The 18,202-nt window shown below is 38.3% G+C and overlaps 2 protein-coding genes across 2 annotated transcripts in view; one reads left to right on the top strand and one right to left on the bottom strand.

The window, feature by feature from the left end:
- CDC73 (cell division cycle 73) overlaps positions 1-18,202 on the top strand; it is a 111,501-nt gene that overhangs the window by 59,052 nt on the left and 34,247 nt on the right. The gene's annotated exons all lie outside the window — the stretch shown is intronic.
- B3GALT2 (beta-1,3-galactosyltransferase 2) lies at positions 1,688-9,960 on the bottom strand. Its single transcript, XM_040610139.1, has 2 exons — positions 9,375-9,960; positions 1,688-4,551 (listed from the first exon to the last, which is right to left on the bottom strand). Exon 2 carries the CDS (start codon positions 4,441-4,443, stop codon positions 3,175-3,177), a length of 1,269 nt encoding a protein of 422 aa, XP_040466073.1. The 5' UTR covers positions 4,444-4,551; positions 9,375-9,960; the 3' UTR covers positions 1,688-3,174.

An 18,202-nucleotide genomic window follows, 5' to 3' on the forward strand; every position in this document is an offset into this window, starting at 1 on the left:
AAACTAGTTATATCCTTAGATATATATTTTATTTCTTTTACTGCATTGTAGACATGTTAGGCATTCAGATACAAGCTTGTATCCTGTTGCTAGTAAAATAAATTATTTTGGATTTTGCTGTATGGGGAAAGGAAGTGAGAGAACTTGTCAAAGATTTTAATGATATAAATAATTATTGCACTATTTTTAACATGAACTGTTTTTATATTCTAGTAGAGTGAGCAAATAGCTTAAACATGAGCTAGGAAACAGTAAAAACATTCGGAGAATGGAATGTAAATGTTTCATTCTGCAATTGCATATTTCATCATAAAGCTGTCCCTCCTACTTCTGAAAGCTTTGTAACGAAATCTGCAAGAAAACAGTACTTAGATAGGAACAATTTAAGTAACCTTTGCCAGTCTTGATAATGATGCAAATACATTTATAGAGTAGCTTCAACTTATACCCAAACATTAATACAAAAATTTTTTTAAAAAATATATTCAGCCCTTAAAAGGGTACTAAAAATGGCTATTTATTTAACATCTTATACTTGTTGCTAGTATTTTAATGAGTGAGAAGTTTGATATACTGAACTCGTAGGCATTGTACCATAATTCTGCCAAGGTCAGGCAGATCGACATCATGCATGAGCTCCAAAGTGGAGTACCCGAGAGGTTGTTTGGCTGCCAAACTTTGATTGAAGCGCCAAACTGTTTAAGGTTTAGTTATTCATCACTTGGACTATACCCAGAAGCCAGTAAGAGCATTTTGAGCTAGCCAGAGTTGGTATAATCCAAGTAGAGTACATGACGGTCTAGCCTGAAAATGCTGAAGGCAGGGAACAGCGTTGAAGTACTCGCGAAGAGAACGGGCTGTGTTCTTGGCCAGCGTTACTCGAGGAGAGGCCACTTAGGGGACCGTTCATCTTGCAGAACCAAATACCCTTGAGCAGTAGCTGGCTTTCAACACTCGCTCTGGTCTGAAACTTGCAATATTGCGTAAAGCCCGCATATAGTTAACTTAAGCCAGGTGGCTTTCAGCTGGGTATTAACTGTGGCCTGCTTTAGCTGGAGGGAAGCAGGCAGATTGAGTGTGAAGAAAACTACAAATGGGTGTTGAAAGTACACTCCCAAAGACTTTTTCTAATGCAGCTCACATCGCTGTGTCACATGAACGCCAACAGCCATCACATAAACTAAATGGATGCGCTTTCAATCTAGGTGGAGAAATCTCTTCTGCAGAAAGTTACTATTTTTACCCACATTTCATTTCCCCAAGAACGGGCATTTCTGCAATTTGAGGTGTCTTGGAAATGCACAAATGTGTGATTTTCATACCTCAAATACAGCAGAAGACAAAATTTAGTGGAGGATCACCAAAAAAAGGTGGAGATCAAATTCCCATACCCATCTTCAACAGGAGCTCTTAGAGCTGCTTCATGGAGCTAGTCTGGTACAACAGAATCTGTTCATATGTGAAAGTTCCTGCATACGGACAGCCTTAGGGCTCCTGAGAGTGCTCAGTAATGTGATTTGTCTTTTAGTTACAAAGAAAAAAAAAACCCTTGCTGTGATCTCTGTATTGTGAGTGGTATGAAAACTAGGCTTTAAGAACTAGGGAACACTAGAAAAGTAAAGTAATGCTAAAGCTAGAAATTGCTTTATTCCTGAGCAGCTTTCCCATAAAAAGTGAAGTCTGAAGACCATAAATATAATCAATTTTATTAAATAATAAAAGTACATCAAATATTTGTTTTTTTAATCCAATTAAAAAGTCCCAGTCAAACAGAAAGCTAATCACAGTTCCATCATTTGCTGCTGAATCAGAGGTGGGTATTGCTTACCCTGGCACTGTGACAAATAGGAATAACCTGAATCTGATACAACTCTGTTGTAACTCTGCTGGAAAATAAGGTTTAAAAGTTCTGTTTGTTAGAAAACTGGAAACCTGTAAATACATTAAATCTACTTCTCACAATTTATTTTCAGTGGTACGTGTTGTGGCTTCAATTTTTAAAATACCTTAGATTTTCTTCTTGCCCATATTGCTATCTGAAACTCCCAGACTTATTATGGCCTAGTCTTCCCCAGCTATAAAGTAAGGTGTGTGGCTTGATTTTTTTCTAGCAGACCTGTTTTCACTTGACTGATCCTTTTTTTATTTTATTTTATTTTAATTTTTTTTGGCAGGCAGGAAAGAGCAAAATCAACGAAGATTAGGTTGGCTTTCTCCCTCTTTCCACAAAACGGAGCATTTTTTAGGCTATGGTGAAAGACATGCGGTTCTGTTTTGCATTTCTGATTAGCCTTTGAGTTACCTTGAATTTACAGAAGGAAATTAATAGCAGATTAGATGAATTTGCATGAAGTTGCCAAGATAAGTATTACTTGGCACCAGGTTTTAGGAGCTTGCCCTGTGACTTCTAGAGAATTAAGTAACTTTTAGTAACTCTGAGGAGAATCTGGTTGAATCTGGAATACTGCTTGGATTCCTGAAGCTGATGTACAAAAGGGCAGTATTTTGAACTTTGTTTTTGTGTATCCCTCCTTCCTAACCAAAATAAGCAACCTTCCCAACACTGGACCTACTTCAAAGGGAGTACTTTCTTAGTGCTTGAGTTCTCGGTAGTGTCTTACTAAATTGCAAATGTGACACAGCTAAATGTATTGTACATTGAAGAAACGTATGATTTTAATGTGGTATTAGAAGGTAAAACTGATCTGCCCTTTGTGCATTTCCTTCATTTTAAATTTTTTATTTTATAGCAATTCTAGATGTCAATGTAATGACTTTTCATTGAGAACTAGAGCTATGAATGCTTTTTTTTAAAAAAAAAATTAGTGTAGAAAATATGCTCATTATATTTTATTGGCACATAAATCAGCAATTGTACCACCAAAGTGTGCATGCTTATTATTGCACATTGACACAAAAGTCCTTATATACCATCTTTTTTTTTCTACTCAAATTTGCTGGGAAAACCTTTTGTTTATAGTTTCATAATATTAGTGTTATCAAGAGCTATAATTTTTTTTTTAACTTAAAAAAATAATTTTCAGACTCCACTATGTTGTGATGGGGATCAACTGAAGGCTGTCCCATTAAGCTCATCCATTTTCACTGTACATGCGTTCAGCGGTATTTACAAATTGCACATGGAGTACGTTTGACAGAGGGAGCGTTGTCCTTCTAGTGCAGTTTACGATGGCGATACCTGCCTGCTTTTTCTTTTGCTGCATTGGCACAGGCATTGTGCTTATTTTGTTGTAAGTGGTTCCAGTATTTGATCAGTTCACTAGGTTGGAACTGATGGGAGGTAATTAGGTGGCTATATTTACAGCTGGAGTAAGAAACTCGCCAGTGATTGAAGACAAACTCATTGGGTGGAGGCATAGGGTCAATTCGCAGCTTGGCAAGACAGATCCCCACATACACATCTTCTAAGTGTAAACGTCTGATGCTTAAGGAGACTTTAAATATTTTTTCTGCTAAATCTCCGGAAAAAACGTAACCAGTTCCAGAGCAGAATACAGGGTAACGTTCACTTGGATACAAATCAGGTGGCATATACCACTTACTATCCTTGTTCCTATTAGGTGCGTAACCTCTCATTAGATAACCTGTAAAATACTTGTGCCTTGGAGGAAGGTCTGGTTTCAGAAGCTTGTGTATTAAATACTCAGTATTGACAAACATATCGCTGTCAGTTTTCATGACATATGGAACATGTGGACAGTAAGATGCAACCCAGTTCATTCCCATCAGAGTTTTAATGGTTAAATTATAGTAGGTGTCCAAGTATTCTTGTTGAATGATGTCATGGTACTGTCTGCTTTCCTCTACTATGGTCCGCTGGAGGTATCCATTTATCTTGATGCTTAATCCCAGCAAAAAAATACGAACAATTCGGATGCCAGGCGTCAGGCTTTCGTTACCCCAAGTCTGTCGGATAGCTTGTCTGGCTTCCACCTGGCCCGGCTCTGCAGCGATGAGCAGTATTAGAAAAGGGGTCTTCTCCTGGCACTTCTCAGGCTCGTTGAGGATGTATTTGAAATGATACGATGTGGGGTGCCCGGTGCCTTTTTCGGTGTAAATGCTTCCGTTGGCACTGAGGGTGTTCTCCAAACCAGTTACTCCTTGTGGTGACAGGTCGGTGTTGTTGGAGTTGGTGACTGTCTGGGGCCTGAGCGTCTGAGGTACGGCGTCTTTCCACACGCTCCTCAGAGAGCTGTGGTTTGCCTCGCTTTTTGTAGATCTAAATCCTCGTATAGTGTAAGCCATGGGATTTTCTTTGTATCCAGCCCTGCCTGGCAGCCAGTCATGATGATTAAAGAACAGAAACATAGCGAAAAGAAAGACAAGTGAGATCAGGCCAATGAGATGGGTGCGGAACAGAGACCTTTTGGTATTCCAGGTCATCTTTGCGAAGCAGCAGTGTCGTCTTCTCCACTGAAGCATGTTGTAAGAATCCAATGGTGGGATGTGAGACAGTGCTTTTCCGATCGTGTTTTGAATTCGCTGCTATTCTTTGGTATTCATTTTCTTTTGTTCATGTTGAGTAGTTGTCTGCAAAGATTTAGAAAAGGAAAATCAGAAATCTTTTACGTTATGACGGTATAAAATTAAAGGTTACAATGAGAAACTAGTATAAAGGTAAAGCTGAGTTGGATTTCTTTTGCAAACCAGCCCATATGAATAAAAAGGAGGTTTGGTTTATGCCAGAAGCCGACCTCATTTAATAATTAAAGTTTACTTGACTTACTAGCTTATACAAATGCTTGGTTTTGTGGTAAAAAGTTTTGACAACCATCTTGGGTACCAGAGACAAAAAGATAATTAAAAATCAATCTCGTTAGCAGAAGTGTGAAGTAGATGTAAATAGCTTCGTGTATCCTGACTGTGAAATCCTTGTGCAGTGTTTGAGAAGGACTGACTGAAAAGGCCTTGATACCAGATGGAAGGTTTATTGGCATTAATTAAAATTGATTTGACATGCAGAGGCTAGTACGGCTCACAGTTTAAAAACCCTTTTTGTAAAATGGTCATGTATTGGTGGTGGGACAGACGGTGCAAGGTTGATTATGGCAGAGTTGTGTTAGTCACAGTACACTGCCTGGCGTGTTTCCACCGGCCCCAACTGCGTTCAGAAAGTCAATGAGAAGATGCACCTGTCAAAATTAATTTTCAGGGTCCAGTAACCTCACTGCACAGCTCTTGGATGGTAACACGGGATAACATTTTCCGTCACCTTTCAGGCACCTTTAACCTTCTACTCCACATTGAAAGAAAATATTGAATGGAACACTCCGCTGTTGTGCCAGGCTCATAAACAGCTGGATTAAAATTAAGCTATTGATTTTTGGCATGCAGCGATCCTGGGTGAGTGTTCCTGTTAACTGGAAGTAAAATTGCACAGCACTAAGTTTCTGGCAAACTAGCTGATGAACGTGATTTTGGAGGTTTTTTCTCTATAAACGTGTAACTACCGTACTTCTGATATCATACAGAAATTTCAAGTATTGTTACCAGCAGCTGTAACTGTAGGAAAAAGTGCCAAAGCAGTCTGTGCTTCATTTTCTCTTAAATTTTTTTTCATATTCAAGAGCAGAGTCAATATGGCAGCTTCATGATGCTGCATATTAAAAGCTGATCAAATCATCTTGTAAATGAACCTTTCACTGCACAGTAGCAATTCGTTTGTGATATTCAATTTGGTCTAATTTATTTCTGGGCCCTAGGGTTTTGTGTAGGAAAAAGGATGACAGTTGAACAAGAGTCCATAAAAAATTGCTATTTCTAGGATAAATGTGTAATTTATTAATTGCTCTGCTATCTTCTAAAACCAATATTTGGATTAATTTCTGCATTTAAAAACTAAGTGATGTGTTGTGGGAAATTACAGGATTTTACATTGTAAGGAAGTAATTTAAGATGAGAACGCCACTGAATAATGGATTATTAAATTGTACGTGTGTGACTTAACATTCAGGCCGCCTGGTTCACGTAAGGGAAAAATTTGTATTTCAAAAGGGTGGGGAGAGACGTAGAACCGAGGCTTGTTTTAATTACTGTATGTCACTTCATATACACACAAAGTAAGGTGCGTGCAGGGAGCGCCTCGCCCCCAGCGCCGGGGAGCCGGGGGACGGAGCGCGGCGCCGGGGCGGACCGGCCTGTGCCGCTGACCTCCGCTAGGGGGAGCGAGTAAGCGGGGATTGGAGCTGTCGCTTGTGACAAACGCATCCAAAAAGGCAACGCTGCTCCTTAATTCTTTTTCTGAAATAGCAAAATACCTGCCTAGTGCTCTATTAAGCTGTTCCCTGCCGTTGTGCACTGCATTTGTGAATCTGTTTTGAAAGTTCACTAAAGTATTTCTGATACTTTTTTTTTTTTAACTGGTTGGGACTGCTGCCACTTACCAGAGACTGAGCTATCCTTATAAAAATTATTTTCCAGTCTACAGCTGTTAAACATATGTGTCTAAAGCATGTAGCAGGAGAATTAACCTGAAATTCCACACTACTCTTTTTGTGCTGCTTTAACTCAGACCTTATCCTTATGTAAAAGAAAATGAACCCCAAATACAGAAGACTTAGGTTTATCTGACCACTTGCACCTGCTTTTGCATGCTTAGAAAATAAAAGCCCCCCCCCAAAACTAAACATTTTTAGTTCGTCTGCAGTGTGCAGTGAGTTTTAAATGAACATGCAGCTGTTTGGGAAAAATATCTCTGCATAAGCAAACATAAATGTCACTTCAAAGGGTACCCTAGATCTCTGGAAAATTAATTGTTTGGTACCAGTTTGGAGGGCAAAGGTGGGAGTATTTGATTAATTATCGTTCCATTGCATGTATACACAGTTTAGGAAAAAAGTCAAAACCAGAATTTCACAAATGTGGAGTAGTGGCTAGAATCAGATGAATTTTGTCACACTTAATTGTTCCACTTCTAAAACTGCAGTCATTAGATGCAAGTACTTCAGCAAATCTGCACTGCACTACTAACCTGTGTTTAATTTTTAATTGAGGTAGTGTTTTGTTGTGCACCTACTTTCATATCACAGTAGGCAAAAGGGAGAATCTTAAGTTATGTAAATATTTGTGTAAACTGAAAACTGTTTTCAGGTGCTGTCTTTCTGTGATGCACTAGGAAGTGTCCCAGAAAAGGCAGTTATAATGGCTGAAACCTTTTTTTTTGTTTTTGACTGCATGCTCACATTGTGCATAAAAATAAGTTTTACAGAGGGATGGAACTAGAATAATAAGATATTTATGAGTCATTTCTCACTTACATATTTCTTTGATTTTTCGAAGTGGGAGTTTCCTGGAAAATCTTCAGTCTCTGTTTGCCCTTTAAAAAGGCATTGTATGGGTAGGGGAAGGACTCACATTACTACTTAGCTTCGTAAAACTATTGACTGAAAAAAACTGAATAACTTTGTCACATTTTCTTTGATATTCAGGTGTAAAACATCTCAAAATATACAGTGGGTATTAAGTACTTGAAATACAGCAATAGCAATTGCACCTATAAAAAAAAATACTATGTGCTGGGATGCATTGTTTAAAAACAAACAACTGTCAAAATATATTAAACCCACCATCAAATAGTATACTTAAAATACCATTTTCTCTCACGTTAGTGTTAGATCATTACTGCTTTTGCCCAAATGCTTAAAATTTAATTTCACAGAAAGCTTATGAACAGGTACTAACCACTGGCAGTACATAAGAAAACCTAAATGTAGCAAAAGGTCTCTCTCAATGCCATCCACCCTGTCTTCTGCAAGTGTGCTGTTACAAGTAACTGCAGCTTGAAGGTATGGTTTATAATAGTTCTACTTCATTTTTGGCACTTGGCTGTGCAGTCACTGATGCATTATCAAAGCCAAATATATAAACTGTGAATGCATCTTGAATTTTTATTTGTGGTCTGTGCTCTGCTGGTGTTTTGGTTCCTTGCACTTTCAGTTCTGCTCTATAATTACAGCTCTGCAGATTGAAGTATTCGACTTCCTATTTACAAGTCCTGGATTTTCATATTTTGATTAGCTGTGTGGGCAAACTTTAATTAGAGGGAAGAGTTCAAAAGGCAGCCTGTTGGTATTCTGATAAACAGCAGCAGCAGTTGTGTATTAGGCCTTGCAGAATGTGCCTGTAAAACTTGCAAACTGCATTAATCTTTTGCACAAAACAGTACTCGGGATGAGGTTTGATGTGCAGGTTTTTAGATGTTGGATACGAAAGTGGCACCACTATCTAGGCATGCTTCTCCCAGGGTCTTGCCTGAGGGTAGATTCCTTTTGTTTATTTTAAAAGTTCTGGAAAGTGACTTTATCGTCTAAATGTCTTAAGTGATCTGAAACCGATGACTGTTGTGTGCTGCATCCTTAGGTATGTGAACTCTTTTCAATTGCAGTTGTTTTAGTGCATGTTAGCGTTGCCTTGGGCAAAGAAAGAATATTCATATTGACAGTTAATGATTTATTACAGCTTATTAGTAGATTCTGCAGATAAGCACTTTTTCTGTGGTGTATTAAATTAGGACGTAAATTTGTATTGCAAATATTCATCTTGCTTGTTTGCCACTAGTGATGAAGTATTTCAATTTCAACAATGAATAGAAATGAATGGCAATTAGATGGAATGTCATTTTACAATCCAAGTTAAACACTCAGTGTTATCATACTAAACAAATTGTGACAATGGTGTGAGAATTTTGTGCTCACCATTTTAAGCCTGTAGTGTTTGAAGGTTTCCTTTTGGGATGGATGTCAGGGGAGCCTGATGTTACTTGTAAAATGTGGTGCCTGATTGCGCTGCTGATGGTTTAAATCATGTCCAATCTTTTGCACGTTTGCAGTTTATGCTTGGTCAATATTAGCCTGATGACATTTTGCTTGTGGTTGAGGGGGGGGGAGGGGGAAGGGGAGCAAGTGTAAAAAGGTCTGTCGGTACTTTTCAGATAATGTAATTTGGCTGCGTGGTCTGTTTTGATGGTTCAGTGCTCTCAGCGTGTCCCATTGTGACCATTTTACCAGTGCTTTAAGATTACTTCACATAAGGATTAATTCTGACCTAGTTTGAGAGGATTTCTAACTGTTTTTTCTATTTCAGGGGGGTTTGAGTTTTTAATGTCTCGGTTAAAAGCAATCGTTACAGTAGCAACATTATCCCTTTAATCCCTCCTCTCCAGCCACACCAACCTTGTGCAGACTGTAAGCAATGCCTTTAGTAAGTGTAAAGTAGTGACATTGTGCTGTGGGAAAGGAAAACCTGCTAGAATTCTTTCTCCCCCTTCAGAGATGTGTTATGAGCGATCATTATCTGTAATGGCTGAAAAGGTAACAGACAATTGAGTGAATATCACACACAAGGATTCGACATACCTTCCTTGGTCAGGCCATTTGTGGTGCGAGGATTATACCCACAGAAAATAGTTTTGGCACGCCATCACTTCAGTAAAAAAGATGCTATCGAACATGCGCACATCCCCCAACAGTCTGCTTCCTGCGATTGCTTTTCACAGTATCCAATCTGTCCATCTGTCTGCTCGTTGCTGTGTTACCTTCCTTGCTCATAAGTGTTGTCCTTGTCTTGGGGCTTTTTGTTCATCCTTCAAACAAAAGGACAGTAGTTCTCGTTTCTGGTCTGGTCGGGGCGGTCTGGCATTCACGGCCGATGGATTGGAGCTTTTACATCTGGTGTTTCCCTTGTCGGACAATGCAGTGCTGTGTTCTCTTGTCCTCAGTATCCATATTTCTAATGGCAATGTTAGCAGGGAGTGCGAGCGCGTAGTGGTTCAGTTGCCTTCAGTAATAGGATTTCCCTCTATTCCTTCCTTCATTGTTGCTAGGCAGTAATAGCAATGGGTTTGAGCTGTTTTAACCGAGGATTCTGGTCTATAAAATCCATTCCGTAGTTCTTCGGCTGCTGCACAGGCAGGCAGCAGTTTAAATGTGGGCTTTGACAGATGCTGTCTTCTGACAGAGCAGAATTTAACGTCACTGCTTGGCTGAATCCCACGTGATTGTTTGCATTCATTTTGACTAAATCCAAAGGCAGCCAGAAAGCTTTACAGGCTCTTGCTCCTATTTGATAAATGATACTTACTCAGTTCAAGCATAATGATAGGTGAATCGTATAAAAATTGTATGATTATTAAATGAATGATTGAGGGTTTTTTCAAATTATTTTCACTTTTCCTTGACACTGTAACTTATGATTCTCAAGGGGATTTTTAATGCTAGATATTCTGCTCCCGTATTCCAAAAGCTGTTCTGCAGTGCAAAGGAATTATAAGCATTTAAGAAACGAAGCTTGACTTAACCCATTTGGCTCTGTTGGAGTATAAATCTTTTTTATCTTTATGCCAAAGGAAAAAAAATATAAATGTATTTCTTTGCTCATACTTCCTTTACACACGCTTACTCTATAAAAGCTGCTTTTTGTAATCTTAGGTTAGTCGATTAAGCTGGACGACACTAATGTATAAGCACATGCTGTTAAGCTGCCTCTCTGCTGTTAATGGCTTGCTTTCTTGGTAAAGGTCGAAGTTTGGTATTGCAGAATCAGGGGCACTTGATTTCAATTATTGATAGATATAAGATGTCTTTTGTCTGTTACAGGCACCACCTATATCATAGAATTTGTTTTTCTGTCCTTTCAATGACTGACCCTTCTATGTTGAAGCATCTTATTACTTTTACTCTCTTAAAAAAAAAAAAAACAACAATAGATAGCTCAGAAAATAGAAAGCTAGCAGCATACTTAGCAAGTATTCATTAGTCACTGTGTTTGTCCACTCTATTCTGGAAAGTTAATGACTAGCACTTTAGACTGTTGGGGTTTTATTTGTGGTTTTGTGGGTTGTCTTTTTTTTTTATTATTTTTGTTGGGGTTTTTTGGGTGGGGTTGGTTTGTGTTGTTTCGGTGTTTTTTGGTTTGTGGGTTTTTTTTGTTGTTTTTCTTTTTTTTTCTTTTTTTTTTTTTTTTTTTAGCTAAAGATAAAGCAAATGCAATTACTCTATCATATTGTATCTCTGATTAGTAGGATTGGGGGTAGGTATGTCCTTTGCTCACAAATAAGGCTTCCCGAGGCAGTCAGTGCATTTTACTATTCTAGATGCATATCCTGATAATTTACTAGAAACACAATCAGATTTTTATCCTCCTAACTAAATCATCTTTGTACACTAACTTTCTCTGTTAATTTAGTCATGTTTTTAATGTATGCATTTTCTATCCTAATGACAATTTCCACAGATCCTATGATTCTATTTGAGGAAGTTTTAGGAGCATGAGCATATTCCCTGCATGTGAATTATAAATATAATGTGCTTATCAGTAAAGACTTGAATCTCTTCCACTCTAAAAAATTTTGTATTTGAAAAATGGGGGTGAGGGGGTGGGGGTGGTGTCAGCAGGGCAGTGGAGTGGGAGAGGAGGGACCTGTGTCCAGCACTGTTTACTGTTCTAGGATGTTTATGAATAATTGAGAGACAGTGCTTTGAAATGTTGCATGTGTGCTCAGTCTGCAGAGTTCTTCACTGAAACACACAAAGCTTTCTTGTCCTTACCCTATATAAAATATATAGAACTTTGTATAATCTGTTGCTGTATGTATACAAACATGACAGTTTGCTCAGAGCACTGTCAAGTTTGATGCATTCTGGGCTACAAGTAGGAAATCGAGCGAGATATTAACGTAGTTAATTTACCCATGTTGATTTACATAGAATCAAATAATGTTTTTTTCACACACCGGCATGTAAATCTGCATCGGATTTTTGAATTTTCAGGTAAGATGCATAATACTGTATTTGGGAAACAGGTCTAAATTTCAACAGAATGGTTTTTGAAGTCCACGAAATCCAACTTAATTTTTTTACTACTACTACACTATGCCTGAAGTGTATCTCCTGAAAGTTTGTGAGCTGTGTAGTATGTTTACTTACTGGAGTGGGCAGAGCTTGTTGGTTTTTTTTATCTGTAAATACTCATTAGTAAATATTAAAGGTACTAAAGTCCCAAGGGCCATTTTTTTCTAAACTGAATCTGTTTTAAAGTAAATCTAGAAGGGAACAGACATCAGCTTTGGCTTTTAATTATATGACCACATCACTTATGCATAGCTTGTAAAGTTCAGGCAGCGCTGTCTCCTATGATATGTGTGAAGTTGGTTATCTTCCCATGTGAACAAATTGAATATTGGATTCTTAAATCTTAATGAAGAATTTCTTTTGTTCATTGTTTCTTTGCTTTTAAAGGATGAGCGGGTCTTTGCTCATCGTACAGAAAAGTAAGGAAAAGCTTCGATTTTTCTGCTACTTTTTATCTAGGTGTGACTGATGTAGCTTTAGAAAGTAAAAGTTTCAGGATTAAGTTCTTTTTCTTTTATAGCATTTTCCTCTTTACTGTCTTTATCTGATACTGTATGTTTTGGGTATTTCAGGAGGGCAGAGCTTGCTTTGTACTGGAAATATGACCTGAAGGTTTTAGTAATCTTGCTGGGCTGGAGGTTGGAATGAGCTTTATTTCGGCTAAATCTCACTGTGAAGGGTCAGTGGACTGCTTGTTCTTGATCCAGGGAGTAGTATGTTCTGTAATGTTACTATGGTTACATCTTAAATTAGAAGCTGCAATCTTTGTGTTTGAAACGCTGCCATCTATTAAGACTAAGGAGGAGTTAATCTGATGTGGAGATGTGTGGCCTGTGTGTAAGGTACACTGCAGAGTAACTGTGTCAGTTGTTCAGCCAGTTCAGCAAAGCCAGAAGCAGATGCGAGGAGTAAGGAAAGATGGCTGCTTAGAACAGCCTGTGCACGTGGCAACTGTGAACAAAGCAAAATGTACTTTTGCAAAACAAAGGTGGAATATTTTCCTCAAAAAAACCTTAAACTTCCTACATCTCATTTTTAGAGGGTATCTTGTCGAACTGGTTTTAAAATAAATCAGACCCCATTGATTGAGCCATTAAATAAAGTTCAGTCTTGACAATGTTAACAGAAGTTTCTCTAATCAGTTTGGAGTGCTCACAGGTGTGTATTGCTCGGTGATTTTTCTGCCTGCTGGCCGTGTGTTGTGAACACCGCGATTCCTGTGCAGGTTAAACTCCATATGTACATCATAGCTGACCTGTCAACAGAATGTTCTCATATGGGCCATATTCCATGAACACTTGCAAAGTTTATTCCATTTTACCATAGTAAAACATAGTATTATTTCAGCTGTAATGTGTTGAAAACTTTTCAAGTTTCAGTTGAGAAAGATTAATGGCAACATTTTCAAGGCTGGTTGTTTTTGCTTTCAAACTTTTTTTTAAAAAATTCTGAAATGTGTTAATACAGAATGTCATAAACGCTTAGTTTTAATTTTCTGTGTTAAGAACTATTATGTGTATGGCCAGTGGCCATTCTCTTTGTTTCAAAAAGAGTACTTCTCCAATAAATCATTTAGAGTGGAGAGGGAATGGTGGTGTGAAATATTTGTAAATTTTTTGGCTACTTTCTGATCCCAGCATGTTTACTCACGATCACAAGCACGTTTGGAACTGAATAAAAATAGCAATCTAGAAATGACCACAAGTGTCAGTATTGCCTGCCTTATTTTCCTTAGATTTTCACCATTGCTTAGTTAGTTGTAAAAGCCAGCTTATGCTTACTGTATTTTTTTATAAATGGTCAGGATTTTTACACTCTTCTAATCCCCAAGTCATAAACTCAGTGGTTTCATTAATCTTTGAATGTCTTGAATTTAAAACAGAAATGCAGCAATGTAGATCAATCTGAAATGGTGACAGAACTACAGAAGTTTTACAGTTATTCTGAATTTTTTTTTTGCTAATGAGTTGTCGATAATGTTGTATCATTCCGTAAGGAATATAAGCACATCTCCTACCTTTGCAAAGTTGTGGGAGAGAGAAAAGAGTAAGTGAGGTTTTCGGGTCAGGAGCATGCTGCTTACTCAGTCTGCATTAGGAAGCTTTTCAAGGGCATGTTTCATAATTCTAAAGTTTGTATTTTTTTTAAGCAAACTGACTTTCTAGATATCCAACAGGAATTTAATCCATTCTCCTATCACAGCTTCCTTTTGAGGAACACAGATCTTAAGTGCTTCAAAATTCACTTGAAAAGCCAAAATACAAAATGGTTTCGGTCTACTTTATTTCTCTTCTGGGTTTGTATGTTACATAAATTTTGCATATTGGACTACTGTCCAGACATGTTTCTTGAGTCAATAATGTGTTGCTTGCTTTATCACACCTTCTTTCTTTTCCATATTCTGATTTTTCATGTCTTCCCCCAGGCTTTGCATCCAGTTACTGCTGATTGCGTGCTAAATGCAGATATTTTCTTCCAGGGGATGGACAACATAATTTCATTTGTATTATGCAGAATTTTTGTTTGTGCAGCTCTCCCCTGATGAACTGACAATCCAGTGCCAGCAGAATATTTTCTGCCTGTCACAACTGTTCCTTTTGCATTCTGAGAAGAGTGGGGACTTCATGAAGCTTTGATTCAGCACAGCAGGGGGGAGAAGGCCAACCAGCAGAAGTACCAAACGTTCACAGGCAGTTTAAAGGACCATTGTGGAAAATAGATTATTTTTTTTCCCCTTACCTTATGACTTGTTTGATTCCGCCTGCCTGTCCTGTATGATTGTTACCCCTAACGCTCACCCTCACACGCACACCCCCAGCGTGAGAATTTGCATTGAAGACTTGAATTCTTACAGAAAGGGAGACTTTGGGGAAGAACTGGTACTACGTATCAAATGTCTTAAAGATCAAATATCTTGAAGCAGGAAGATGGCATCCTGTGGGAGGTAATAGGCCACCAGCTCTTCTGCCCAAGAAAAAAAATACATTGCTCCAGCTGTTGCCACCTGTCCAGCCCTTTGTCTGCCCGAGTCCTTCCTGCAACAGGCACAGAAAGACCCTTTTCCCTTCAGCTATCTTCAGGCTCTTGAGACATCCAGCACTTCTCTCCCAATGATTTCAAGGGTCTTGGCCCATCAGGTTCATCACCAGGATGCAGACCTCCTGCCCAGCACTCTTCCTTGGACTGCTGGATGAGCTATGTAGATTTTTTTTTTTTTTTTATATTATTGTTATTTCTGTGAGACTGATTAAGAGATTAGCGGCTCCAACTGTTTATCTGCTTGTCAAATTTTTTTCCCCTCTGTGTATGGTTTGTTTGTGAATATGGAGACATTTTGTCGACCTCAAAAACTCCTGCTTTTGAAATGGGTGACGCAGATGTTTGGTGGGTGTTAACTGATGTGAAATTGAAGAGCTGGACTTCGAGAACTGTCAGAATTGCATGTGACTTGGGGTTGAGACCTGTGCTGACTCTTTCCATCTGTCACATTTCCACAGTAGCTCTAGTACATTAATTCCTACAGCTCTATCCTGTAGGTATCCTCATTTACAGCTAATTCTGTGGGACATGGGGTTTATAGCAGAAATAACAAAGGTTTACAAGTGTCTTAAATGCCTGAAGCCTTTTCTTAAAGCACAGAGGCTTAAACTAGGAAAAACAACAAAATCTGTGGGAAGAATCCTCTCTCCAGTGATCCAAGAGGTTCTATTCCTGTAATAAAATTAAGCGGTATTTGTTCATATCCAACAGAAAACTTGGGTCGTAAGATGGAGAGTAAGTCCCCTTTTAAGAGCAATTCCCTGCTGCTCTCTTTGTGACACATTGGGGGAACTAAAACGACTCCCAACATCCTGCACACCACCTAGTTTCATAGAACTACTTCAGCTTGGCCAGCCGGTTTCATGTATCTTTTTTTCCTAATGTTGTTCCATATTAATGATTCCTTCAACTTGGAAGTAGTTTCCAGCCAGTGTATATTAATAAAAAGCTAATTTTAATAGGTGCTGACTTTTATCATGTAGTGTGCTTAATATCATTGAACTGATTTTCAGTTATTTCAAAGTTAATTCTGTTTTGTGGCAAAAATCCTTTGGAAGCAAATGTTCATTTGTGTGTACTTCTGATGAGCAAAGCAATTAAGCTACTGTGCTAAATGTCTTGTCACACTCCTAGTTGCCAGTCTGTCCTGCAGTCTTTCTTTTTCCGCTTTTGAAATTCACGTTAAACTTAAATGATAACATGCCTTTTGTGGCTTCCAAGGAAAAGGAAACTGTGCTGTGGAAATCATACTTTTCGTCTGAATAACTGTGTTCATAATTCCTTCTGTAATCTGTGTAAGAGTCCAGATTGATTTTGTGAGCCTGAGGATTTTTTCACACGTAGAGTCAGAGTTGCCAGGACTCTTAGTCCTCAAATGCATGGTTTAGAGGAAATCCCTTAAAGCTCGTTTTTTATTATGTTAATTGATGGAGAATATTGGTTCAGAACTAGAGACTTTTTATTCTTTTCTGCTATCCTAAACTATAATTCAAACTTAAATTCCAGATTTTTCATTTTCTGTAATTTAGTGGCTTCTAACAGAGGAAGAAATCAGAGTCCACGCTCTTGCATCTTGTCCATCTCAAGACATAATATGAAGAATCATTAATGCATACTGTAGGGAGGTGTGTGTTTAACAGGAAAAAAAAAATGCTGGATATATTTAATGCTGAATTAATAAAATGTGGCCTAAAATTAAAGATTATATTATTTTCTGTAATACAGCAATATATATTAATTTAATTCTTAGTCAGCATCTGCAAAGCTTTCTATCACTGATCTGTTTTACTAAAGTAAATTTAAAGTGAGCATCTGTCATCTAAAGAAACCCCTCTACCTCTTAAAAACATATGAGAAACTGTCGTCCTCTTAAAAAAAAAACACCCACAAATCTTATGACAGTGGGTGAGGGTCATAATGATGCACATTGCAGGTTCTTTTAAGTCTTCTCCTCTCAAGGATTTGTGTAAATAAGCACTCAGACTTCTACAGATGCTTTTTCTGTGAGTTTTGGTTAATACATGTTTGTACTTTACTCATGGCAAATATTATGGTTTACATAGCAGAAGAAAGCAGATAGCTTTGGGGAGCCCAAACCTGACTTTTTCTTTTTTCCCTGGCACCTTAGGATCTCTAGCTTATTGTTTTCCTTAGTTACTTTTTATTGCCAAATATAAAAAGCTCTGCAATTCTTTTAATATCAGTAAGAAGCATAATAATGCAAAAAAAGACAACAGTTGTTTTCTACTTCCATTACATTTCTAGGTAAGCAACTACAGTGATAAAATAGAATAAAAAAATCCTTCTTGATTTAATGAGGCCTGGATACAATACAAAAGGAAATCCCTTTTTTTGAGAATCTAGGTCACCTCACATGGAGATTTCTTTGCTGTGAATAAGTCTCTTTTTTTTTTCTTCTTTCCCTTTTTCTGCCCCCCTTCTTTCCTTGTTTTTTGTTTTTTTTTTAAGCACTTGACCCTATGCTGGATTTGCCTAATGACAAGAAGAATGTTACATGTGATGACATTTCACTTCTCTGAGGTGTGCTGTGGGAACGGAATGGGCAAGGAGATGCGCCAGCATTGTGGGAAATGCTGGATGCAGCGGGGAGAGTTAGAGCAGGTCTCTTGAATCTCTTTACGTCTCTCACCAGCAGGTTGGTTGGGACCAGTGCCAGATTAAAATTGGATCTGTGTATTCACATGATAATGCACACAATCAAATAAGCCTTGTGGAACGTGGGCCATTAGGGAATAGATGCATCAGCCTAGTCTGAATGGTCTGGTGGAGTTGGTTCAGGTCCCGTGTGGCCGGAGCTAATAAGCTCTGATGGCTCTGGGTAGAATTGCTTGCTTGTTCTTGAAACAATGCTGCAGCACACACGAGGTGCTTGCAAGATTTATAAATAGTCACTCCATGCTGTGTGGCGGTGCTGTTTCTGCAGCCCTGCTGGCCTGGGAAGTGGATGCGCCGTGTTCCTACAGAGCTGCCCTGAGCTAATGAAATTGCTAAATCTGAGGCACCTCTGTCATGTCAAATGGAAAATGTGCTACCCAAAATATTTGATCCCAGCTGATTGAGATCTGATGGCAATAATAAGTTGGGTTTTTTTTTTTTAGAACAGCTTTCATACTGGTAGTGCCTTCAGATGTTTTTCTTCAAACGAGGCACTAGCCAGTGACAAAAAAATGTCTGTTTGAGAAGATAAGGGGTTTTGCTCTTTCTTCAAAATAGGCATATATTCATTTACCCAAGAATATGACAACGCAGAAGCTGCAAAATAAGGAGGAAATGTG

The sequence above is a fragment of the Falco naumanni genome, chromosome 11 (genome assembly GCF_017639655.2).
Source record: "Falco naumanni isolate bFalNau1 chromosome 11, bFalNau1.pat, whole genome shotgun sequence".
Taxonomy (NCBI): domain Eukaryota; kingdom Metazoa; phylum Chordata; class Aves; order Falconiformes; family Falconidae; genus Falco; species Falco naumanni.

Coding starts and splice junctions, on each gene's coding strand:
- B3GALT2 (XM_040610139.1), bottom strand. CDS start 4,443: ATGCTTCAGTGGAGAAGACGACACTGCTGCTTCGCAAAGATGACCTGG.